This window comes from Apium graveolens, chromosome 2 (assembly GCF_009905375.1).
Source record: "Apium graveolens cultivar Ventura chromosome 2, ASM990537v1, whole genome shotgun sequence".
NCBI classification, from domain to species: domain Eukaryota; kingdom Viridiplantae; phylum Streptophyta; class Magnoliopsida; order Apiales; family Apiaceae; genus Apium; species Apium graveolens.
In genome coordinates, this window is record NC_133648.1 from 234,428,805 (window position 1) to 234,454,328 (window position 25,524).

At 33.3% G+C, this 25,524-nt stretch overlaps 2 protein-coding genes across 2 annotated transcripts; both read left to right on the top strand.

Annotated features, from left to right (window-relative positions):
• The first annotated feature begins 1,837 nt into the window (after nucleotides 1-1,837).
• LOC141708191 (uncharacterized) lies at nucleotides 1,838-3,843 on the top strand. Its single transcript, XM_074511693.1, has 2 exons — nucleotides 1,838-2,084; nucleotides 3,599-3,843. Exons 1-2 carry the CDS (start codon nucleotides 1,926-1,928, stop codon nucleotides 3,671-3,673), a joined length of 234 nt encoding a protein of 77 aa, XP_074367794.1. The 5' UTR covers nucleotides 1,838-1,925; the 3' UTR covers nucleotides 3,674-3,843.
• Nucleotides 3,844-15,059: 11,216 nt separating this feature from the next.
• On the top strand, nucleotides 15,060-16,590 carry LOC141708192 (WD repeat-containing protein RUP2). The gene has a single exon (XM_074511694.1). The coding sequence runs from the start codon at nucleotides 15,260-15,262 to the stop codon at nucleotides 16,421-16,423; it is 1,164 nt and encodes a 387-aa protein (XP_074367795.1). The 5' UTR covers nucleotides 15,060-15,259; the 3' UTR covers nucleotides 16,424-16,590.
• Nucleotides 16,591-25,524: the final 8,934 nt, after the last annotated feature.

A 25,524-nucleotide genomic window follows, 5' to 3' on the forward strand; every position in this document is an offset into this window, starting at 1 on the left:
ACTGTCTCCCTAAAGCTATTTCGCCTCTCACCGTATGTGCGAGTCGATAGCCTCCCACTATAAAACGAGGCAGCGACGGCGTTACGGATAACGAGCACCTTCTGCGAGCTAGAACGGGCACGAAACTATCACCGACAGAGAGAGAGAGAGGTAGGGTTTGTGTTTAGGAGTACGACTGTGTATTATGAGTGAGTAAACCCTAAACCCTATAGCGAAAACATATAGGTTTAGAGAAACGTGTGTACTAATTCTGTTATTTAATTAAACGCGTTAATTAAATTTAATTCGAGAGTCAATTACTATCCGTAATTGAATCGAATTATAACTGTCAAATCAATTCATATTTGTATTTATAAAAATAAATACTTAATAATGAATATTTATTTTAGAGCCCAAGTCCAGTGGAAATTAAATTAGCAAAACTAGTCTGTGATTATTCGGGCCAATTTTCTGCTACATTCGTGTCCGCACGTCGAAATCCCACAATTTGCACTCCCTGCGCGCACACGTAGGAGATGAAGTAATACCTTATTAACACTTTTAAACACTACTAAAGTATTGTGCTATATAAAAACAATGGAAATCCCATTTCCATTTCAATGTGGGATACAATTTTACTTTCTACATTTCCACCTGCAAGAGACCAATTTTGGATGATCACATCTCATCCATCCCTTAACCATTTTAAGTGTTTCAAAGTGTCTCGGAAAGTTTTCACGGAAAAAAACATACTCCAAACGTCATCCACTCAAGAACGGCTTAAAATGACTTGACAATGTGGGGCTCAATATCCACATTTTCCAACATGAACTTCACGCTGTTTTGAGAAAGTAGATCAAAACTCAAACTGATTTTATCAATCTTCAAAACAAACAATAATCAAACCAGACACAGCTGGTTCTGTCCTACATGGATGGACTCGTGCAATAGTACTCGAAGCTCGGAAATTCAATCCAACCAAATTTTGCTAACCAAAATATAATTAACTATAATTACAATATAATTCATTGTCCACATTTTTGTCAGAAAACACAGCTTTACAAACAGAGAGTGTTATCCCGATAAATTAAATTAAATTAAATTACTTGTTTACTGCCAAAAGGGGTAATCAATACTTTTACACATGTCCAAATAAATTTATATAAAAATGCAGATGTCTTTCCAAAAATATGAATCTTTCAATTATTTTTGCAAAAATACATTTTACAAAATTTTTAATTTATAATAATATAATTTTTCAATTTTTTTTTGCAATAACATGATTTTGCAACTCGATACAGCTAAAAACAAATTCGAATGCAACCAAAAGTTCGAGACCAAAACTTAACTCGAAATCAACCGATTTTTTTAATTATTTTTCAGAAAACGTAAAAAAAATGCATATTTGACCATATTTTTTGAAAATATTTAACATAATCTACTTGTATAACTTGCTATTTATTCGAAATATTGGTAATTATTTTAATCGAAACGACGTTGTGTGTATATTAGCGAAAAAAATGATAAAAATAGCCGGTTTTTTTAAAAAATTAACAAAAATAGCTATTCTGAAAAAAGTGGTCAATTCTAGTTGATAGAATACTCCTCAGTTGAGTATCCCAATATATATAAGATAATTCACGATAATTAGGTATTTTATATATGGATACTTTACTGAAAGTTGGGTATCTTATATAAAATAATACTGTACTAATAATTGAATATCCAACTAATTAAAGTTGACCAATTTTTTAAAAATCAGTTCATTTTTATTAATTTTATATAAAAACAGACTAATTTGTCCTTGACGCTGTCTTCGCCCCGCAACAAAACCCGACCTTATAAAATTCAATTAGGGCAGTAAAGTCCAGTCCCCCAAAATTAACAACTCTTCTTCTTCATCAATCTTCATCAACAACATCGACACTTAAACTGATCCAGGAAGGATGGGTGGTGATGCAACAGGTGATTTCAGAACAAAAGTATGGAGCATGCCTGGTGGGCCCAATTGTAGGCCTGTTCATTGGAAACGCAACACTGCTATTGCTATGGTCGGTATCATTCTCACTTGCATTCCCATCGCCATGATTTCCGTCAAACTCGAGGTCCTTTTTCTCTATCCCCGTACTAATATATGTATAATATAAATTAATTTCCGTTTTGTTTTGTGTATATGTTTATGCGACTTTGCGGAATTGGTTAGATGTTGGGGATCTGTATCACATTTATACCCCTAATTTTTCAGTTGTGTAATAAGTTGCTTATTAGTTTGGTAGAGAAAATTAAGCGGGTTTCGGTATGTGGAAATGAGAATGGTAATCGAACCGGGTTAGTTTAAATGAGAAATTTAATTAACTGGAATTGGAACCTCATTTCCATTATATGGATAAATCATTTTCTAAGGTTGGGAATTCGGGACTATTCCCATTCCCATTTCCACTGACAATTGAAATATCCCCTTGGAACTCCGTAAGGTTAAGTGAGGTATAAATTTCCTGCTGAACAGGAATGAGGTTCCCTTTTTAAATTACTGAATTTCAAAACCAAACGCTAAAGCACATGAATAACTAAAAAAACAAGATTCTTATACTTGATATTTTGAAGACGGTGCTGGTTGAGCTTGAAAATGCACTCATTGAACAAGTAAACAATTGAATTGGATTTGGTTAGAGGGTACGAAAGAAATCGCTTCCTAACTCCCATTTCCTTTTGAATTATGAATTAACCAATCAACTTGCTATTGGACTATTATTTTTGAATTCGATCATTTTTGCAACCTATTTGACTTTAGTATTATTTTGAGAATAAATCATACTACTTCTAGTTAGGGGGCTTCAATACTTGAAAAAAAACATCGGCAAACCCAAATCATTGGTCCGGTATTAGATGTAGCTTTTTCACCAGGAAAGATGCCCAATATATATAACGCTCCAGTAGTTAAGGGTCGAGATACTTCTGGTTAACAATTTAATGAGACTTGTGGGGTGAGAGATTTCGATTTCTTTATATTGTAAAAATAATGAGCAGGAGAAGAAATGAGGCAATAATCTGAAGTGAGGTTGAGCTGTAGTTTTTATATTTTGTATGAATGGAAGGGATGGAGAAATAAAAATTATTAAAAAATTTACCTGCTAAGTAGTATTTATTTTATTTCATTCATTTCGACCAAACAACGGAATGTTACTCTATATTGCTATAAAGTCAGGCAGCACCATTTCAGATGTTACCAACTATGCTGTTATTTGTTTATTATTTTCCTTTTTTTTAATCCTTGTATTCTGCACAGCACTTCCAAGTAATATATCACCCTTATGCTATTGCTTCTTGCTACTCCACTGCTAAATCGGTAGATCTCTGGTGAATTGAAGTTACAAAACTGGCCTTCCTTAGAATTAACATATTAATATTTTCAATATTAGTTATTAAACTTTCGGGATGTTAGAAACTAATAAAAGATGCGAAAACTTTTAGTTTAGGCTGGACAAATTAACTGCTAAGAGTTGTACTTGTAGTCCTTTCGAAGTTTCTCCTCAAAATTTCAAATAATAACGTGCGTGGGTCTTGTGTAAATTTGATTGCTCAGAAAAAGGTTGTATCACCAACAATTGTTTTCTGACAGGAACGCCCACATCTTCCTGTTCGTCCAATTCCTTCGCAACTCTGGTGCAAGAACTTTGGGAAAAAGGAATACTGAGGTGTGTTATTTTGCGGGTATAACATTACATAAGTTGTCTGCTGGAAGAAACTTTATGAAAATTTATGTATTTGAGTGATGTGCTCTGCTGCTGCTGATTTGTTTTCTTCAGTAACGAATATTTAGCACTGTATCTTGTTAAATAAGATGACTTTCCGTTTGTCCTGTTATATTATATTTATAAACTGTTCATGAAAATTATACCTAAATCAAATGCATAGTCACTCTAGGTGATTGCAGCTGATCATGGTTTGTTTTGTAATAAAAGAAAAATCGTGTAGGAATATTAAACACTTTCCAGGTTCCAAAGCAATTATTAATTAAGGGCACATTTAATTAGGGGACAAAGGCATGCTAAATACGTGAATTTTTTTATACTTTGATAAAGGAAGACTAAAACGTAGGATTATGATAAATTTTGATGTTTTCTTTTGTCGATATTTCCGAACACTTTGACAATCTTAAGTCAATGTTACCTTTTCATAGTAAGTAGTGTAAAAACAGTGCTCCGATAAAGTCTCAATCTTCAGGCACTGAAAGTTCAATGTTGAAAATCTACATTGAAATTTTCAAAGAATTGGATATAGTCTATAAAAGTACTAATCGTTACTTTTAATTTGTTTACTACTGTATACATCTGAGCAACTGAATTGATATGAGCAACGCAGATCCTACATGTTTACCTCAGATCCTACCTTTTAAGACTGTAAATTAGCGATATTTAAATAACCTGTATAGCTATTAGCAAACAGTGTATTAATTGCTATTGCTCTTAAGCATTGTTTGTGCACTCAAAATAACAGTTATATAAATATGTGCTTATTCCAAATCTTGTCAACCTCTGTTTCCAAAAATGAAAAGGTAGTCCAGGTTGTAATGTGTTAGGTGGTGTCAGGTCTTACAAAGTTATCAAATGGTCCAGTTTTGTGTGCAATTATGTCGGAGCTGGGGGATTGTAAATGACATTTAGCTTTTTCTGGCCAGGTTAGGGACCCCTAAGTGTATGATGCATTTCGGTTTCCTTTCTTTTCTTCATTTCTTGAGTTTCTGTGAGTGGTTGCTTTAAACAATAATGGTATACGTCGCCAGTTTAGATGGGAATAATACACAGTTGGGTTGTAAACATGTGTGGTCCTGGTCCGGGTAGCGAATTGTTGTTGGTTAAGTTTATAGTCCTTGTGCAATGAGGTGAATGTTTAGCTACCTCTGTACTCTGTAGACAAGTCAAGTCCAAGAAGAGAAGGGAAAGAAATGAAATGATTTGCAATAACTGTCTTAACGTTAAGTAGCAGTTCTTGTGGTCCTTTTGAAAGCTCCAATATGTTGTATATCCTAGAAGTTGTAACTATTGTTGCTGATATATTCATTTGGGTAGGTATATAATCTGCCAGTCTCTGAATGCAACTTTATAGTCTAAATCCAAATGCAACTTTAGTACTAGATTTTTGCAGTACCGCTAGAATCTAATTTTTCCTAACAAGTCTAAATTTCAACGTTATTCTTTAATTCTTTTTCTTTGAATTCAAGTTAATTATTATTTATGAATCATTTTATGTAGTCAAAGGTGTATGGACGGGAAAATAATCCGCAATTTGTCTCTTTCAAACCCCCAAGTTTCATGTTTATTATAATTTATCAATGATGTTTATGTAGATATAATTCAAACAATTGTTTGTTGTTAACTTTATAAACGAGGTAATATGATGAATTGTATATGAAGCTGAATATAGTCTGTATATTTGGCTTGCAACAAGGGAGGGGAGAGCTGTTTATTGAGGTGGGTGCATCTGGAATCCTCTGTCAATGCATCATCTTAAACCCAAAAAAAATAAAAAATAAATGAGCGGAAAAGTATAAGAACACCCCAATGTATGGAAGGAACAGGAGGCTAAAAATTAAGTGGCGTTGGAGCACAAATATCCACTTGTGTATGTTACATACGTGTATGTATTTGGACCTGCTACCGCGTCAGATGTGGTTTGTGTTGGTAGTTTTTGGGGTTCCCATTCTGCAAAAGCAACATTCCTGAAAAAGGCATTCTAATTTATTTTCTGCAATTATAAATTTTATAATTAAAAACCAAAACTGATAATGAAACAAGCTCTTTGCGATCTTATAAATGATCTCTAAGTAATTTATATGCGAAAATTATATTTATTTCTGATTTATAAGTAGCTTGGAGGCAAACGGTGAGTTTTGTGTTTTTATAGTTCTTATGTTTTTTAAATTAACTAGTCGGTAACCGTGCGAAGCACGGGTCTGAAATTGAAAATAATAGTATCACATTATTATTTGTATAAAATTGAAACTTTCCGTACGGGTCCCAAATTAAAAATAATAGTATCACATTATTATTTGCATAAAATTGAAACTCATAATCCGTGTAAAATACAGATCTAAATATAATATATAAAATGCTGTTAAAATATGTAGTTAAAAAAATCGAAATTAAGTGTAACTCTAAAATTTCACCGTATAGTTGTAGTTATGTATGCACCTAATTATTTACTTATATAAATCTGACATGTTAACTTACTAATACAATTATTTTAAAGTAAATCGGTGCTTGGATGTTGAGCAACAAATAAAAATTGAAGGGAAATAAAATTTAAAGAGAGTAAAAGTTAATTTTTGTCGGTTGAGATTTTATTACATAAAATTTTAAAAATAGTTGTATAATTTTCTAGTGAGTATCGAGATTTAGGACCTAAACATGGTTTTCTTATTAGTATAGATAGTTGATAACCCATGCGAAACACGGGCCCGGGGTTAAAAATATCGAATTAATATTTGTAGAAAATTATTCATAATCCGTATGAAACACGAATTAAAATTAATATATTAATATCAGTATTAATTGGTACTTGAAAGAAATAGTTATGTGGTTAAAAAAGATCGAACCAGTTATAAAATTTTCCACTATAATTCTAGTTTTGCATTATTTTACTTGATATAAAAATCTAACATATTAGTTTTATTTTTGTGAAATGAATTGTATCTCTATCTTATGAACCAAATATCTGTTCTTTAGATAATTTAATATTAATTAATATAATTTGATAATTATATTATAATTAGACTTTTCAATATAGTTTATTTAATATTACTTAATTATCGATAAAAATTAATTTATAAATTAAAAGTAAATAGATGTTATTAAACTTAATTTAATATTATTTAATATAATCTAAATACAACCCATAAATTTTTTACTGTTAAAATATGTTTTTCAATTTAAAGTAAATAAAAGTTGTGATGGATAGTAACAAATACAATCGTTAAATCAATAATTTTCAGTTTAAAAGTTAATAAATGTTGCTAAAGTAATTTGCTATTACTTAATTATTTTTAAAATAATAATATAAAAAATAAAGTTTACATAGAATAGAAGTCAATTCGTGTTAATAGTTTACTTTGTAGTTAGTAGTTTTTCAAAATAAAAGTAAATATGTGTTATTTTACTTAATTTAACGTAACTTAAATTTTTAATATAATTTATAAATAAATAAAGTTTACAGATAATATAAGTCAATTCTTGTCAGTAGTTTACTTAGTAGTTTGCAATTTTTCTAAAATTGAAAATAAATATAAGTTATTTTACTTAATTTAACGTAACTTAATAAATTTTTAATATAATTTACAAATTATTAAAAAAATATTTTTATTCTATAAAATAAATAGACGATTGGATGAATACTAACAAAAAAAAAATTGACAAAGAATAGAAGTCGACTTACGTTAAAAACAAAGTTTATTGAAAATAGAAATCGACTTATGTCAGGTAAGTACCAAAATTTGATACTTTGATACTTTTAACACCAAATTATACATACCAAATTATACATAATTTTATTTATTAATAAAGAGTATAGATTGCTGATCTTCCCAAAAACTCTAAAAGTGCCAAAACCGATCCATTTTGGAATTGAATATAAAGAAAAATCTTAATAAACAAAAATATAAAACTTTTACTTAAGTATTTTTATAAAAGGGTGTCTTCGTAGAACTTAAATCATATAATAGAACATAGTTGCATATGGTTTAAAAAAACCGAGTTGCATATAATATTTTATTAACGTGTATTATTTGAAAATTAAATATTAATTTATTCATTTTAAATATTAATATTTTATTATAACTTTATTTAGGTTGCATATTTACTATCGAGCCGTCTACTCGAAAAATAAAAACAAAACCGACATTTATAACTCAGTTATGTATTTTCATATTTGTATATTTTCGTGTGTTGTATTTACAAAAGCAAACAGAGACACTCATTTCTGTGTGGCGCACTTTTTTTTTTTTTTTGACAAAATGCGAATTCATATTACTCCAAACTTTCTTGCAAGATACAGTCTCTTGTTTTGATTGGATAAGTTTGTATGCAGATTTAACTGTGTATATACCTGAGTTCTCCAGCTTCCAGCATAAGATATCCGTGTTTAACTCTGGTTCCACCCTTGTGTTCTCAATGCATTGTTGGTCTCGAGTATTAAAAATATCCCTGATAATGTCCATATCCCACTCTTTAGTACCTGTTTGAAGAAATGAAGCAACGTCTTGCTCCACAATTGAGTTCGATGTAGTTGAGATGTAAGGATTGTCTCTGTCATTTAGTCATGGTTGATCCATAATTTTTATTTTAGTACCCGTTCCAATTCTCCAACATGAGCCTGCCGAAATAAATTTCCTTGCCTCCAGAACACTGCGCCAAATAAAGCTTGGGCTACTTCCTATCGATGCTGTCATAAAATCTGAGTTCGCATAGTACTTTGCCTTGTACAGTCGAGCCACCAAGCTATCAGGATTAGTAATGAGACGCCAACTCTGTTTCCCCAACATAGCAAAATTAACATCCCTCAAACATTTAAATCCCAAACCACCAGCATGTTTATGTTTAGACATCCGTTCCCACGCCATCCAGGTTATTGTAGAATTGTTTTTCTGATTTGACTTCCAGAAAAACTGAGCCATTGCTTTCTCCATATCTCGAGTGAGCTCTAACGGGAGGAGAAATACGCTCATAGCGTATGAAGGCAGTGTCTGAGCGACTGTCTTGATTAGTAACTCCTTGGTTGATCGCGACACATTCTTCTCCATCCACCCTTGGATACTAGTTTTCACCTTGTCTCTTAAGTACCCAAAAACCACTGATTTATTATGACCTAAAATATTTGGTAATCCCAGGTATTTAGAGCTGTCATTTGCTTCTTTAATTTGCATCTCTTGGCAAATTGTATTCTTATTGTACTGTATCACATTCGCACTGAAAAATATTGTAGACTTCTCTCTATTGACACGTTGCCCTGATGCTTTCTCATACACATTTAACATCTCTAAGACCTTCCTTGTGTCTCCTGTATCAGCCTTACAGAACATGTAGCTGTCATCAGCAAACCGAATGTGGCTGATTCGAGGGGCTCTTCTACAAATCTTCATACCATGTAACCAACCTTGAGTTTCGCAGTGTTTGATAAGGGATGATAGTCCTTCAACACATATAATAAAGAGATAGGGAGACAGGGGATCTCTCTGTCTCAGGCCTCTGCTCGGACAAATGGGTCCAATTTCAAACTCCCCGTGAACTATATTATACTCCACTGTCGACACACAGCTTAAAACCAAATGCGTCCACCAAACATTAAAACCCATTCTTAGCAATACTTCCTTTAGGAATTTCCACTCTATCCGGTCGTAGGCTTTGGACATATCTAACTTTAAGGCCATATAACCCTCTTTTCCGAATTTCTTTCTCTTTAAATAGTGCATAACCTCAAAGGATATCATCACATTGTCCGAAATTAACCTGCCCAGTAAGAATGCACTTTGCGACTCCGAAATTACCGAATCCAGCACTTTCTTTAGCCGATTTGCAATCACTTTTGTTATTATTTTCATCACTACATTGCTAAGAGCAATGAGTCTCAGCTCTGTCAACGTTGATGGGTTCTTTTTCTTAGGGATAAGGACAATGTTGGTCATGTTAATACCTTCAATGAGGTTTCCTGTTTCAAAAAACTGTCTCACCATTTCAACCACTTCACTGCCAACCACACTCCAATTCTTCTGAAAAAAAGCAGGGGTCATGCCATCTGGTCCCAGTGCTTTATCTGGATACATGTTAAAGATTGTCACCTTGACTTCCTCTTTAGTTACTCTCTCTAGAAGCATACTATTCTGCTGATCAGAAATAGATTCTGGGATGCAACTCAAGATTTCCTCCACATTTGAATATTCCTCCGTAAACAGCTTTTGAAAGTATTCTTTAATACCCATTGCCCATCTTCATTACACAGTCTCTGAATATAATTATTACGTTTCCTTTTATTGCAGGATGAATGGAAAAATTTAGTATTTTTCTCACCCGTTTGAAGCCAGAGCTGCTTGGACCTCTGTCGCCAAAATATCTCTTTTTGGTCTAGTATTAAAAATAACTGCTGCTTTACCTTGTCATATTCAGTCACAGAGTTAAGATCTCGCATACCTCGTAAGGACTTCAGAATGCGTTTACAGTCCCTTATGCGTTTGCTGAAGCAGCTTGTGATTTCTTTTCCCCATACCTCTAACCCTTCTGCACAGCTCTTCACTCTTCTCATCACATTGCTATCTTCCTCACCTTCCCATCTATCTTTAATAATCTGAAAGCATACCGGCTCAGTTAACCATGCATTCTCGAACCGAAACTGACGTCTCTTGTTGCCCTTGACTTGTTCTTTTAGTATTAGCAGTAACGGGCTGTGATCGGATGGTGACCCCTCTAGGTTATATACTTTAGTCATCTCAAACGCTCTTAGCCACTGAGAATTAGTTAGAACTCTGCCTAACCTTATTTCTATCCAGTGATCTGTATTTCTGCCTCTTTCCCAGGTGTATTGATGCCCGATTATATCGAGATCCTGCAGTTCCGTATCCTGCAAACATGCATTAAAACCCTCAACTAAGTGATTAGGGTACGGATGACCACCTTTCTTATCAGCCTGAGACTTAACATTGTTGAAATCGCCAAGAAGACACCATTGTGAATTCGCATCCCTTGATAGGTTCCTTAACAACTCCCAAGTTTTGTGTCTTTGAGATCTCTCAGGCTCTCCATATATCCCCGTCAACCTCCAGCTGATCAAGTTCGATTTTTCAATAGTCACATCGATATGTGATCGAGACATGCTTAGAAGGTTTACAATTTCTGCATTTTTCCAAAACATGGTGATGCCCCCACTTCTTCCTTGTGGCTCCACTGCTATTAAACCTTCATACCCCAGCTTATGACAATGCTTCTCCATATTCTCATAGTTGCTTATCGTTTCGCACAGAAAAACAAAATCAGGCTTCTCACTATGGGTTACGTTTTGGAGGAACTGAATTTTTCCGGGGGAACCCAGACCCTGGCAGTTCCAAGCTAGCGCATTCATAATGAGAGGCGGGCCTGCATTGCAGTACCCGCCAATAAGCCATTTTTTGAGCTGTTTGAATCTTCCTCCTATGGCTCCATTTCTATATCCAGTTGTTGTGCTGAGACAATGGATACATTATAATCCTGTTCTATTCTTCGACGCTTGGGGTCCACAAGATTTAAGACAGAATTAATTTGATCATTATTTTCTTCCTCCAAATCAGTATTTGATTGTTTGTTGGACGTAATAATAGGCTGGATATTCTTCAACAAATTTGTTTCAGTTATGACTAACGACTTCCTTTGATTTTTTTAGCCATTGACTCAATCCCTACATTGGTGGTATCTTGATCAACTTGTGCATTAATCACGGGACTTTCCTTATCCGTACTACCCTCACCATTTCCACCGGAATTCTTCGCCTGAAAATTTCCTCCACTTCTGAGCCATTTTGCGCCCATTTTGTGCGTTTTTCTTTGAGGTTCCGCACGAAGCCACACACCATACGATTTTTCGATACTCTCCATTGGCCCTTCAAAAATTCTTTCACAAAACCTTTCCCCATGACCTATCATTCCGCAGATAAAACAGAATGTAGGTATGGACTCGTATTTGAACGTCACCCAGCACCAAACTTTTTCTGATTTTCTTAATTTCATTCTTCGTTTGATTGGCTTATCCAGAGGTAGAGATACACGGATACGTAGGTATTCCCTCTAAACTCCTATAAAGTTGTTTGGATCTCCATCGATGTATCTTCCTACATAGTTACCAACATCTGTGGCCACACGTTGTGACATGAAACCTGAGCTCATACCATGCAATTGAACCCAAAGATCAATGCTCTTAATTTCCAGAGTCCTGGGGTTATCTCCATCTCTTAGTCTCTCCATCACCAAATGGAATCGTCCAAACGTCCATGGGCTTCCGTCAATAACCCTCTTGATATCAATTTCATGGTAGAATTGAAATAAGAATTTATTATTCTCCAATTGCTTTACGTACAAACCTCTCCCCAGCCTCCATAGAGACGCCATTTTGTGTTGCATGACTTGGAAATCGATCGAGAATTCTGTCAGAAAACGTCCTACTAAACACCACCTAGTGTCAATTTCCCCCAGATCCTCCGTTGTATCTTCATAGCTAATTCCTCCTTGTTCCTCATCTTCAATCTGAAAATATGCAAAAGCTTCTTCCATCTCCTGTATGTGTGTTTGTTGTCTGCTCATCTTGATGTAAAAGTTGGCTTTGACTCTAATAACCAGAACAAATGACTGTAATCTTTAAACAAACGAAGAGATTTTCATCTCATAGAAACAAAGCATGTCATAAGACAAGACGGTAGATGGCTCTATGTTGAAATTCTGTGTGGCGCACTTCGTATTGTATCCTGTATCAAATTGTGGTTTACTATAAACTCATTAGCCACGAAATAATATAAAATTTTAGTTTAGTATGTTAATTATTATTGAATTACCTTCTTTTCTTTTGACTTCACAAGTTCTTACATGAGCACCAGCCTTCAAGTACAATAAGTCCGTTTCGTCAAAAAAAATAAAAATAAATAAATAAGTGATTCGTTTCTTCATCTCCATGTAATAATCAAGATTATTAGGTGTAATAATCAAGATTAGGTTTAGAATCTTATAATTTACAAATCAGAATAGTTTTCAAGGCAAGCAAAATTAGCCAAAAGATTGGGACCATTTCGTGATTTATATAAAAATTTATTTGAATATTTCTAAAAAATACTATTTTCTAGACAATTTATAAACGTACAATGTATATTTTATAACCTGTAATTTATAACTTCTAGATTGTACTTTAATTTTAAAACAATTTTCTTCTCTTTAAACTAAAAACCTTTTTAAAAGGTTGTTTCAGTTTGTTACTATTAAACAAATTTTACCCTAAAAGTTGTTATCTACACTCTACTACAGACAGCAATGGCAACACTAAACTGGACATAAACCTCGTACCGCGATGGATCTAATACAACGATCGACTTCTTTTTCTTTTTAATTTTGACTGTTGGTGAAACCGTAAAAATGAATAATACGATCAGACCTTTTCAAAAAGAAAAGAAGATTGGGGAGGTACGACGTGACTAGATATGGAAACTTGAGCAGAATCTGATAGGAAGTAGGAAATGTCGGTATTAATGAGTAAAAGAACAACGGCCAAGGAGACAAAAGGCCTTGTTTTAACCACGTAGTATCTGAATTTGTTTTGGACGACACTCTGTATCCACAGTATCCAATCCTTCTTGAAGTTGGCTTTCTTATCCAACTACCCTTTTTCTTTGTGCCAATCTCCTCCTACTCCCCTCATTTTCAGAATTTTAATTTGGATATAAAATAACAGAAAAATCATCAATTAGGTTAGGGCCGTAAATAAATCAAACTGAACCGAATCCTTAAATATTCATGTACCCACTTGTTAAAAATATATTGAACTCGAGCTTGAGCATTTTTTCTTTATATCAATTCGTTAAGTAAAAGATTATTCGCGAATATGTTTACAAACAGTTCACAAACTATAATTCAACAAACACTTCACAAACTATTGATCGCAAACAATTTAATTTACAAACTCGATCTCACGTTTCCTAAATTATTGCATGAGTTTTCCTTATTTCTTTTTCTTTTCTAAATAAATAAAATTAAAAAATATCAAATAAACATATAACATACCTTAAAAATTCAATAAATAAATTTGAGTGTTTAGCATGATTTTGATTAAATTATATAATAATGATGTAGACACTAATTAAATGCATGAACAAGATTTAGATAAATTAGTTATATATTTATCATCTAGGATGTATTATAATTTAAATCTTATAAATATTTTTTTTAATAAATTTAATAAAAATTTATAAATGGATTAAAGAAATTGGTAAATGTTTTGTAGATTTATGTATACACATTTATATACTAAATATTATGTTATTAGCATGTGTCATTTACGAGCATATATAAAATATAATTTATATACTTATTCACAAGTTATTTCAATGAATATGTTTACAAACATTACTCCCAAAACTATTCACGAACATTATAATCGAACGAACATTGTAATCGAACTTGTTCGCGAACTTTCGAGCCGAACTATATTCTGCTCAATTTCAGCTCATTTACAAATCGAATTTTAAAATTGTGTTCATATTCGACTCGTTTATAAATCGAATCAATCTTAAACCGAACTTTTTCCGAACCGAACACCAAACTATTTGTGAGCGTATATCGGCTCATTTATAGACCTAAATTAGGGTGTGTAGGGAGTCATACCACACACGGTTATAAGGGTCCCAAAATTATCTTATACTTGTAGATGTTGTTAGTATGTTAGAATTTCACGCAATTTTAATATACTTGGTCATAAATTCTCAATAAGATATTTAACTTGTGATGGAGTTGTTTAGTGATTCATTTTTAATAATCTTTGTTATATATAAAATGCTTTACACATATGTGTTATTTTACTTTTACGGGATCCCTAAATTTTTAAATCGCTAAGAGTCTCCGAAAAAGTTGAGACGGGCCTACATAACACGTGTCATATCACTTGCATCAACACCGATATTGATAAACAAAAATACCCTTTTTATCTCATAATATAAGTCTTTTTAAAAATTAAGCGTATTAAGAAAACATTATTTTTTTAAGGGAAGAAAACATTAATTTGTCATAGTTTTTCCATTTATACCCACTTAATTTTATATTGTTGATAATTAAGGAAGCCCACCTAATTAAATAGCACTTTTAATTCCGATTTTAAATCTGTCAAAACCGAACTTGACTGCATGTTGTAGCATCCATGTACAAACTCTGACCTGCAGATTAATAAAAAAAAAAACCAAACTCAAACAGAATATTTGGCTTTTCTACCATCACACGTAAACATACATGTTATGTTCCCACTTAGTTCCTTGTTCGGCATACCTATTTAATAAGAACCAGAAGAGTTTCACCTCAAAACTGTAGTTCATAATTTTAGTAACATCGAAAAGAAAAGAGCAGAAACAAACAAAACCCTAGCTAGTGGCAAGAGGAACGAATAACAGTATATAAAAGGATTAAATTTTATCCATAAATTAGGTCTCCTTAGATTACATTTCATTGGTCGAAAGAAAGAACAGCAAGTTTGTTCACCGCTAGCACCCAAATATACCAATCAACCTCTCCTGTCATATGAAAAACTTATCTACTTCACAACACCATTCTTTATTAACAACATCTTCAACAATTAGGCAAGTCCAAAGCCAAGAAGTTCTATTACAAGATAATCCAGAGCAAGCAAGGTGCGATTGGGATTTTGCTCTCTCCACTGTTGTTTCTAATTCGAGCTCACGCAGCGGACCGGTCTCTGACGCCCTCGGCGTAACAGAATTCGATCCCTCCGGTACCTTTCTGGCTACTGGAGGGATCGCGAGGAAAATTCGTATTTATAATTTGAAATCTTTATTAAGTACCGAAAGCGGTGACCATGGTGTCACATTTCTTGACCATGCTAGTGCATGTGACTATTACATATGCACTCCAGCTAAACTTAGTAGCTTAAGATGGAAACCAGGGTCGGGTGGTCGGGTTCTCGGATCGGGAGACTACGACGGAGTTGTCATGGAGTATGATCTCGAAAGAAAAATACCGGTATTTGAACGTGACGAGCATGATGGGAGGCGGGTATGGAGCATGGATTATTCGCATTGGAATCCGATTATCGGAGCGTCCGGGTCAGATGATGGTTCCATGCAAGTGTGGGACCCGCGATGCGAAGGAGGGAATTGTGTGGCTAAGGTTCATCCTAGCATAACACGAAGTCCTGTATGTTGTGTCGAGTTCAATCCCTTCGGTGGATCAACCATAGTTGTCGGATGTGCTGACCATATGATCTACGGCTACGATATTCGAATGATGTCTCACCCTGTAATGATTTTACAGGGACATGATAAAACCGTGACATATGCGCGTTTCATGGATAATCACACAGTTGTAACATCCGGCACCGACGGATGCCTTAAAATGTGGGACACGGACGAGCCTTCACGACTCGTCCGTACCTACAAAGGCCACGTTAATTGTCGGAGATTTATCGGATTATCAGTGTGGAGAAGCGGTGGACTAATATGTTGTGGTTCAGAGAATAATCAAGTGTTTGTTTATGATAGACGGTGGGGGGAGCCCATATGGGTGCATGAGCTGGAGTCTGTGAATTGTGAAGGTGGGACCGATGGGTTCGTTAGTAGCGTGGGCTGGAGGCAAGTGGGGGAAGACGAATGTACACTAGTTGCTGGGGGATCTGATGGTGTTTTACAAGTGTTCGTTGGCAAAAGAAAAAAAATGCCATTTTTATGACAAGGTTATAAGGATTTTTTCAACAGGATAGATGCCATTACTTTCTGTGCTAATTATTTCAATTGAATTACTAACAAAAGGGGGAGCTATATATACTATTGCTGTGTTTACCTGAATTATTACTTGAATTCATTGAAAAACTTATTTTAGGATCCTATAACTGCGAAGCAAATCACTTTTTTTTAGATAGTTGTCGTCTTTTTATATATGATTATTCTTTTAAATAATCATATATAGTTGCAGAATCCGAATTCTAAGTAGCTAGAATTCAATACCCTACAAATTTAATTCCGTTTCAAAAAAAGATTTCAGGGTTAAAACTTTCTGTACATTTTATATTTGTAGGGAGATGATCGGAAAATAATAATTAACGGCATATTATACCGGATATTATTTTATAATATGTAAAATGATGAATTTACTATATAACAAAACCAAAAAATGTACAATACATGGATGCAAATAGTAATTCTTACCTAAAACTCGGATATGGTATGCTACAATAGTCCCTTATCCAAACTCGATTCCAAACTTGCATGCTTGACAAATACTTATCCAATTAACATTAAATCATGTTATGTACTCTTATAAGATTTACAAAATCGTTAGCTAATTCACGTGTTTAGGCCACTTGGGACTGTTAAATGTTGCTCTAAATGCACCTAATAAAAAATAAGTGACAGACGACTCTCTAACCGCTTAATGAAGTTCAAAACATCTCCATATACTAGTCTCCGGCTCTCAGCTGCCAAGATTAAACTACAACTGTAATTATAATCCACGGTTTTAATTATGTAAGCTAAATCATGAAGTCCTACGTGTCCGCGAACACACCACCAGTGACCCAGGGCTCCGGACTTTTAACATATTTGAATGGAGATTTTTTTTTACACAGGCATTCAAAAATTTCCATAAATGACACAGAAAGCCACTTCCTTCGGGATTCACCCCAAGTCCCAGAAGAAGTGGCGTTCTGGGGTAATATTTTTTTTTTAACTTTTTTTCCTTTTCCTAGCTGATTGACTTGCACTTTGTGTAAACCTTTTCTAAGTTTCTAAGTGTAAAATCAGCATTGGAGACCTATTTTTGGGCCCTAATATTAAATTATTAAAAAATTATTTTGGTGATTTTTTTTTTCTTGGATAGTCATGCAAACCTATTTTTAGTACATATTTTTTTGTTTTAATAAAAATATAGTATATATATGACTTTTTTGGCTTTGAAAAGGCTGTCAAGGCAGTCAAGTTTGCAATTGTTACGTGGGGGCATGTTTAGCAAAAATCATAATTAATTCCTAGAAAATTATTTTGGTTTAATTTTTTTTCTGTTGACTAGTGATGTAAATCTATTTGTAGTATGTAAATTTTACTTTAATTTTTTTTTTGTAAGGTTTTAGTTGCATGGAATAGTGTATCATGGGGTAATATTTTTTTGTTGACGAGGCCTTATATTTGATATGAACTAATTTGCTGATAATGAATACTTGACTTGAAACACAAATTCTATGACATAACATCAGTTACATAATAAAACACAGTTGAAAAACTGTGCGTAGTTCGATACACAATAATAACACGATACATGAATAAAAATGAGTACGATGCAATATACAAACATTAAGAGCCAACAATATATGAATCGGATCATTCATCTGCATCATCGGAGTCATCATCATCGGAGCCATAATCATCCTCATTGATGTTCCAGGTATGGGACTCGATGAACGCCTTCATTCTCTGCAATTCCCTTGTTGACTCCTCAAGTTCACGCTGCAACTTGCGGATTTCTACAGAGTGGGCTACATTCTCTGTGGTAATTTCTTCCCTAAGAATTTCAATGAGAAATGTTGCACGGGGTTCAAGCGGCTCTTCGATCCAATATTCGAAAATTCAAGCACCGTCGGGACATTTGATAAATCGCCTTCCTGAGTCAATACCCTTCCAGTAGTGCGCTACAACAACTATTTTTTCACAAAAACAATAATCCAAATTTGGGAGTGAAGACATAATTACTTTTGACGAGTGTGACTTCATGAGTTTGTAACTCTTTATTTATAAGTGATTTGGTAAAGAAGATATAAGCTATTTTGAAGGACAGTTCATGTGCAAAACATACTATACAATTATAGTTCATATTTAAAACTTGATTGTGACTTGTCATTGTTGCTCTCACCTGCATTATTTTCAAAATTATGGATTCATTATCTGCTGTAAAGTGATAGTGAAACTCTGTACATGCAATGACTTTACATACAAAGCCTTATCTTTTCCTCTTTATTTCATGTATAGGATTTGACTTGTCATGTACTGTTTGAAAGTGTCATTCCACTTTAACTTTTTCACTGTTTATCTCAAATTATTGAAAATGCTTGCATGTGGTTTCAACTGTTTACTAATACAAAACAGTAATTCCAAAATAAACTAAAATTAGCACCCAACTATTAATGATAATAATATTACAATAAAGAAAGATACAACTAACATAGAGTTAGAATGCATAAATCCAAAAAGGAAAAAAAGGCCACTCAAATTAGAACACAATAATTCTTGTCAAGTTTGTTCATCAGAAATGTAATCCTCATTCTGTAATAGTCTGTGTTGTTCTGCTTCCGTAAGCTCTCTACCAGAAGCACGAACTGAATCTTGTGCTAGTTCGAACATATAATAATGACTCCTATGCAACAATATTATGTTATTTTCCCGTCGAATACGGATCACTGCTTTAACCACTTTTCGCCTAAATTCAGACCAAGGAAGATTTTCATGAGGGCGAGGATATATGTATAGACAATGACGAAGCGGAACCCTTACACTCATCGCAATAAGATCATGTGTAAGGCTTTCAGATTCTTCACGTCGAAATGCCCATTCTCGGCGCACACCAGCAAAGTACTCCACTGGATCGCTTACCCTAAGACTACGGTAATCTTCATCTCTTTCACTTAGCAACCACTTGTTATTTGTGGACGATGACATCGTAGTACTGCCACTACAAGAAACAGGTCCATCAGCGACCGCGTATCAGCGACCGCGCTCTGTAGTAATAAGCTTTCAGCGACCGCGACCCGTCGCTAATACTCGTTGCATAAAAACTCGTCGCTAAAGTGCGCGTCTGCAACGACTTTTGGCGACCGGCTTAGTAGCGACAGACTTTAGCGACCGACGCTGTCGCTAAACTGAGTCAGCACCAATATGCCACATGCTGACGTGGGGCGACTAAATCAGCGACGGAAATCTGTCACAAAAATTAGCGACTAATTTAGCGGCCGTATTATGTCACTAAAATCTGAGACCGACATCAGCTATTGGTTTTTGTCATGAAAAACAACGACTGTATTTTGCTACAGAACGTAGTAGCTAATGGTTGCGACTCATAATAGCTACCACTTTCTGTCGCTAAATCAGCAACGATTTTTTGCTACAGTTTTTTGTTGCTAAAACTTGCTACTCTTTTGGCTACCGCAGACGGTCGCTAATATAGGCGACCCTTGTCAGCTACTAATTTTCGGTCGCTAAATAGAGCATTTTTCGCAACAGCTTTCAGCTACTGAATTTGGTTGCTAATACCTGTGATAGGCTTTTAGCTACCACTTTACGTCGCTATTTTAATATTAAATTTGGTGGAATTTAGCTATTGCATTCAGTCGCAAAACAATTTCAAAATTTTAAATATATTCCTATTCGAGTACATTTCCTATTATTTAATACATGTTTTCCCAACACATGCAACAAAACATACTCACAACATTATAAACATTTGCTCAAATCCACATATCCAAATTTCCTTAGTATAAAATTTCAAATACTTTTACACCATCCAGAAAATGAAAAAGACAAGCGTAGGTTCAAGTGTCATCAAGTACGAAAGTATATCCCGAAATCACAGATGCAACAAAGTTCAAGTAAAAAAGACACATAAATGCGACTCAGACACACTAAGAAGATCCACCAAACTCGTCATCATGATCATCGCGATATGCTCTCTGTAATCAACAAAATAATAAATGAATTAAATAATATCTATTACGTATAACAGACTAACTACGTCATTCAAAATTATAAAAAAAAACTAAAATTCAAGCTTCACTAAATAAAATACCTCGGAGCTATCCCCCTGTTGTGATGCATTCACCTCAGACACTGCATGAGCCAGCTCCTCAGGATTAAGAGCTCCCAGATGGCCTCCTAGTATATGAAGAAGCTTCCAATTCATTTTATTACTCCCTCCGTCAGAGCAGGACCATTCTTTGTCCCTCAAACGGATGTGATTTTGAATTGATTGATTTTTACAACTAATGTTTATTACTCCCTCCGTCCTAATTCATTTTATAATTTAACACGGACCAATCCTAATTTTCATTTATACAACATAAGAACTTTGAAATTATATTCATTTCTATGGTAAATTACAATAGTATAATTTGTTATTTCAAAGTCTATATTGTGATTCATGTAGGGGCCTTTTATTTATATTATTTTAACTGTCACGTAATTATAATAACCGCTAAGCAACACTTCAAACAGCTTTACAACTGCTAGCTTCCAATTCATATCTCAAGCATATAAGCAGTAAAAATATTAGAGGAACATGAAGACAACAGAGGAATAAAAATATGCCAATATTTTTCAAATCAGTAAAAACAGAAACAAGTGCTATGGCAAAGGGGGAGTGTTCACTGGATTTCAAACCCTACCAAATATAAGGAACAATAACAACATTGACACCAGACAGAAGATATCAATATTATAGTGCCTCTGAACTGAAAATGCACTTTTATATAAAAAAAGTATTAAATATATTTTAGTGTTAAAATATAATTACAACTCTAATTTAATTTTTATTTTACAATCAAATATTTTCAAATTTTATAAAATTTTGACTCTCTCCTAATTTAATTTAAAATTAACATACATTTTATTTATAGTTATTTCATAATGTTGCAATAATAGCTATATTTATCTTTAATCTTGTATATAAAAACTAACTATCCATAAATATAGTTAATCTTGTATATAAATATAGTTAATCTTGTACATATAAAGTAGCTATAATTATCTTTAATCTTGTATATAAAAACTAATTATCCATTTAGAGAACTAGATGGTCCGAGGTCATGCATTATATAGTGCATATATAATAACTAGATGGTTTGTATAGTGCATATAGGCCTATTTCAGCTTCTGATGCTTAAGCCAACTCTCACAGGGCTTTAAACCAAATTCCCATTAGACATTAAGGAGTGCAAGTTCATATTTACACTAGCTTTGTATATTAACGAGTACAATTTCATATTTACTTACACTAGACTCTAGCGGCTGATAAAAGTAAATTTTCTACAAACAACAAATATAACTAAAATCACCTAGTGAACAAACCTGAAATTCATCCCAAACTACATCCTTATGGGCGACATGTGTGCTGGCCCACGTTATCGCAGGATTAGGCCAATTCTGAAGGCACAACTGAGAGATGCACTTCGAGATTATGTGGTCTGCAAAATCACTGTAATATACAAGATTAAATAAAATAATAATTATGTGCTGTAAAGAAATGTAACACGTTGAAGTGCAAGCTATTCCAATAAGTGCACGCACATACAAGTACAACAAAATTAAAAAAAATAGTGAACTACACACATGGTTAGGCCTTATAAGTGCACACACAAGTTGGGGCTTAAAAAATGTTTGACAATACTCGAGCAATTAAGTATAGGCTGGAATTGGAGCCTTCCTTATTTTAGTATATTATCAAAGACTCAGACAAGGATTTAAGATCAATCATACACAGGGGTTCAGTTTAAGATCGAGCAAATTCGTGAATAATACTGCTATGTATCTTATTGTGTTTCTTAATTGCACATGTATATAAACTATCCGCTAACTGTTCCTGGATCCGTTTTCAACATGGTATGAATAATGTCTGCAACATAAATCATCTATGTAATCGGGAATCAGCTGGTCATATATAAACATCATTAGAATCTAAATCAAGAAAATAAAAGGGAAATGCAGATTTAAGGCATGTAGAGGGAAATATATAGACATTAGGACTACAAATCACAGACTAAAGCAAAGGAAATTTAAGGTTCTAACTAATTATAGAAGTAGTAAGAAATGCTTGAAGTAGCTGGTTAGTGCCCAATTTATGGGTTGCATTCCAAGTGAAACATTTCATATAATTGATGTTCATCATGTGTGTACTTTCAACTAGTTGTCTTTGATCTGACCCTGACTAATATTAGACTTTTTTATCACTGGAATATTAGCTATGAATGGAGTGGTTTCTGTGTTCCCAAATGGAAAGAAACAGCTCCATACAACAAGAACATGGGAATTTATGGGATTTCCTCAACAAACTGATAAAATAAATATTAAGGGAATTCATGTTATACTCCATTAATTTCTTCCAGTAAATCACAATTAATCAAACACTAAACAAAAACGAGATAACAATAAATCAATGACACAAGATGACAAATATTGAAAAACCTAAATTTATTTCATCAATTCCGATAGTTCTGATACATCACCACCACCACCCATCGATAATAATAATACTAAGAAGGATAGATAAATAGGTTAATAGGATAGGATTGGCTCATGATAATTTGATAACCGATCTAACACTATCTGCAATCTCCTTCTTTCTTTATCCCGTGAAAGAAACACATAATCTACTAGCAAGTTCAATATTATTATGTCGGCAAATGGAAATTTCCTTTAGTGCTGAAGGCTAGATAGTGCTGAATTTCTTTTAGTCGATCATAATCGCATCATATTTGGAGACACCAGGTGTGGAGGAAAATACAAATGTGATGAACTGCGACAGTTGGAAAATCGTATGAAAGTAGGAGACATTTATTCAGAAGAAATATTATTTGAATGGTTCACGAATTACAGCTTTATAAGCGCAATTTTAATTATTGCAGAAAGTTTAATGGCAAAGGCACCAAGTACAAAGTGAAATACACGGTCAGGAATTCAAAGGATATATATAAGCAGATCGAAGCTATCTCAGTCACTGAATTAACAAATCAATATATTTATTGAAACAAATAAAAAAATTACTTTGTAGATGACTGAACTGTTGAGGTACATTTTTATTCAGTTTGTAAGGATCCTAAAATTATAAATTCTGGTTCACAGATGTAGCTTTGATGTGTGGACAAATGCATAAATTAAAGATAATCTATATTCTGCTCACAGACCATAAATTATTATAAATATTGTTCACTACAGAAACAAGCACTTTGAAAAAAGTATGATTACAGTGCAGAGTATTATACTTTGCAATAAATGAGGGAAATTGATATTGTTTGTCCCAAAAAGTAAGCATACATTATCTTTACGCAACCATTGTCCATTTAGGCAACCCTCGGGTACTATAGGCTATGCATACAAAATAAAGTCACACACACCTGGTGTTCAACTTAGTATTTTTAATATACACACAAATCACAAGAGTAGATAAAAGAGTAGATACATACATGCTCTCTGGGGGTGGATGAATATGAATGAGAGTCTGGTCGTCTGGGTTTGTAGGGGTTTGGGGACATGGTTGAGCCCTCTATCCATACCGAGCTTTTTACGGGCCGTTGTTAAATATGTTTAAACCTTAATATCAGTAAAATATGCCAATTAATAATGCCATGCCAAAATATTACATCTAGATTAAAATATTACATAAATTGTTATTTTATTAGATTATGACTAGAAAAGAAGGGTATGCTACTAACAAAGGCTCTGATGCATGCCAAAAATCCCCAGTTGAGTAATCATTGACTTTAGGTGAATCCAGGTTGACTATTCATCAACAAATAAATGACTGGGATACAATACAAAATAAATTCTCAAATCATCAGGCAAGATTTACAGAATGATTCTCAAATATGTATAACTAGTCTTGCAATACAAGATAGGAGAAAGAGATACAATTTATCCACAAACTACATACAAGGGTTAAGTAGAGGAAATAGACACAAGCATATCACAAATAGACACAAGCCTATCACCAATATTTTACAGTAAAACATTAAATAGACACTTAAATAGAGGCTGACTAAATACATAACTATGAGTTTTGTAAGCAAATCGGTTGTAATCAACACATATACATTATCAATTACAAACTTATACATATTGATTACTATTACACACATATACACATCAATTACAAACATTTGCATATGTTATAGATTTAACAGATAGATTACGAGGGACGATGATCGGAAAATTGGGTAGATGATGCAGCAGCGTCGTTTTACAAATTGGGAATACTGGGGTTATGGGTATAAGCAGTTGTGTGTACAATTCTAATTTTCTAAATTAAAAATTATGTTATTTATTTTAATTTTTAATTTTCTTTATATATTTTATTGTTTATAAGTCTCGTTCTATGATTCAAATATTATTAAAAAAATAATATTACATATTTCTCAAAATAAAAATATCAAAGAATTAAGAATTTCTTAATAATATAAAAAAGTAACAAAAATATTATAAACTGTTATAATATAAATAAATATCGTAGTTTACTAAGTCGCGGTTCACACCCGTCTTCTAAAATAACACTCTTTTTTCTTTATTACTACTCTAATGAGACGCTTTCTCATTATTCACAAATCTAATGTCATAAAATTATATTATTTATTAGTCAATAGTCAATCTAGATTTTTTCTTTTTAATAATATCAAATTTTGATAAAATTACAAAAATAGATCAAAAAGATACGGGAGGCGCCACCATACCGCAATTGTGTTTTCCTTTACATAAGTATAATGTATTGATATAATAATTTTAAAAACTATTGAGAAAATATATTAAATTATAGGAAAAATTAATATATTATTGAGAAAATCTAACATTTAATAAATTTTAGGAAAATATAATATATTATTTTTTAAAAATTATAAAATGTAATTATAAAAATTAATATTTTTGATACTTAGTTTTTTTACTACATTCGGTCGGAGTTGCTATTTGGTTGCTACAAAAAAGTATGTCAATTTTTCATACTAAATTTGGAAGAGCTGAAATTAAAGGGTATATGTAAACTATATATTATTTGACATTAACGTCGCAGCTACTAGTCGGTCTTTACAG

Coding starts and splice junctions, on each gene's coding strand:
- LOC141708191 (XM_074511693.1), top strand. CDS start 1,926: ATGGGTGGTGATGCAACAGGTGATTTCAGAACAAAAGTATGGAGCATG. Junction 2,085..3,598: donor TGATTTCCGTCAAACTCGAG/GTCCTTTTTCTC, acceptor GTTTTCTGACAG/GAACGCCCACATCTTCCTGT.
- LOC141708192 (XM_074511694.1), top strand. CDS start 15,260: ATGAAAAACTTATCTACTTCACAACACCATTCTTTATTAACAACATCT.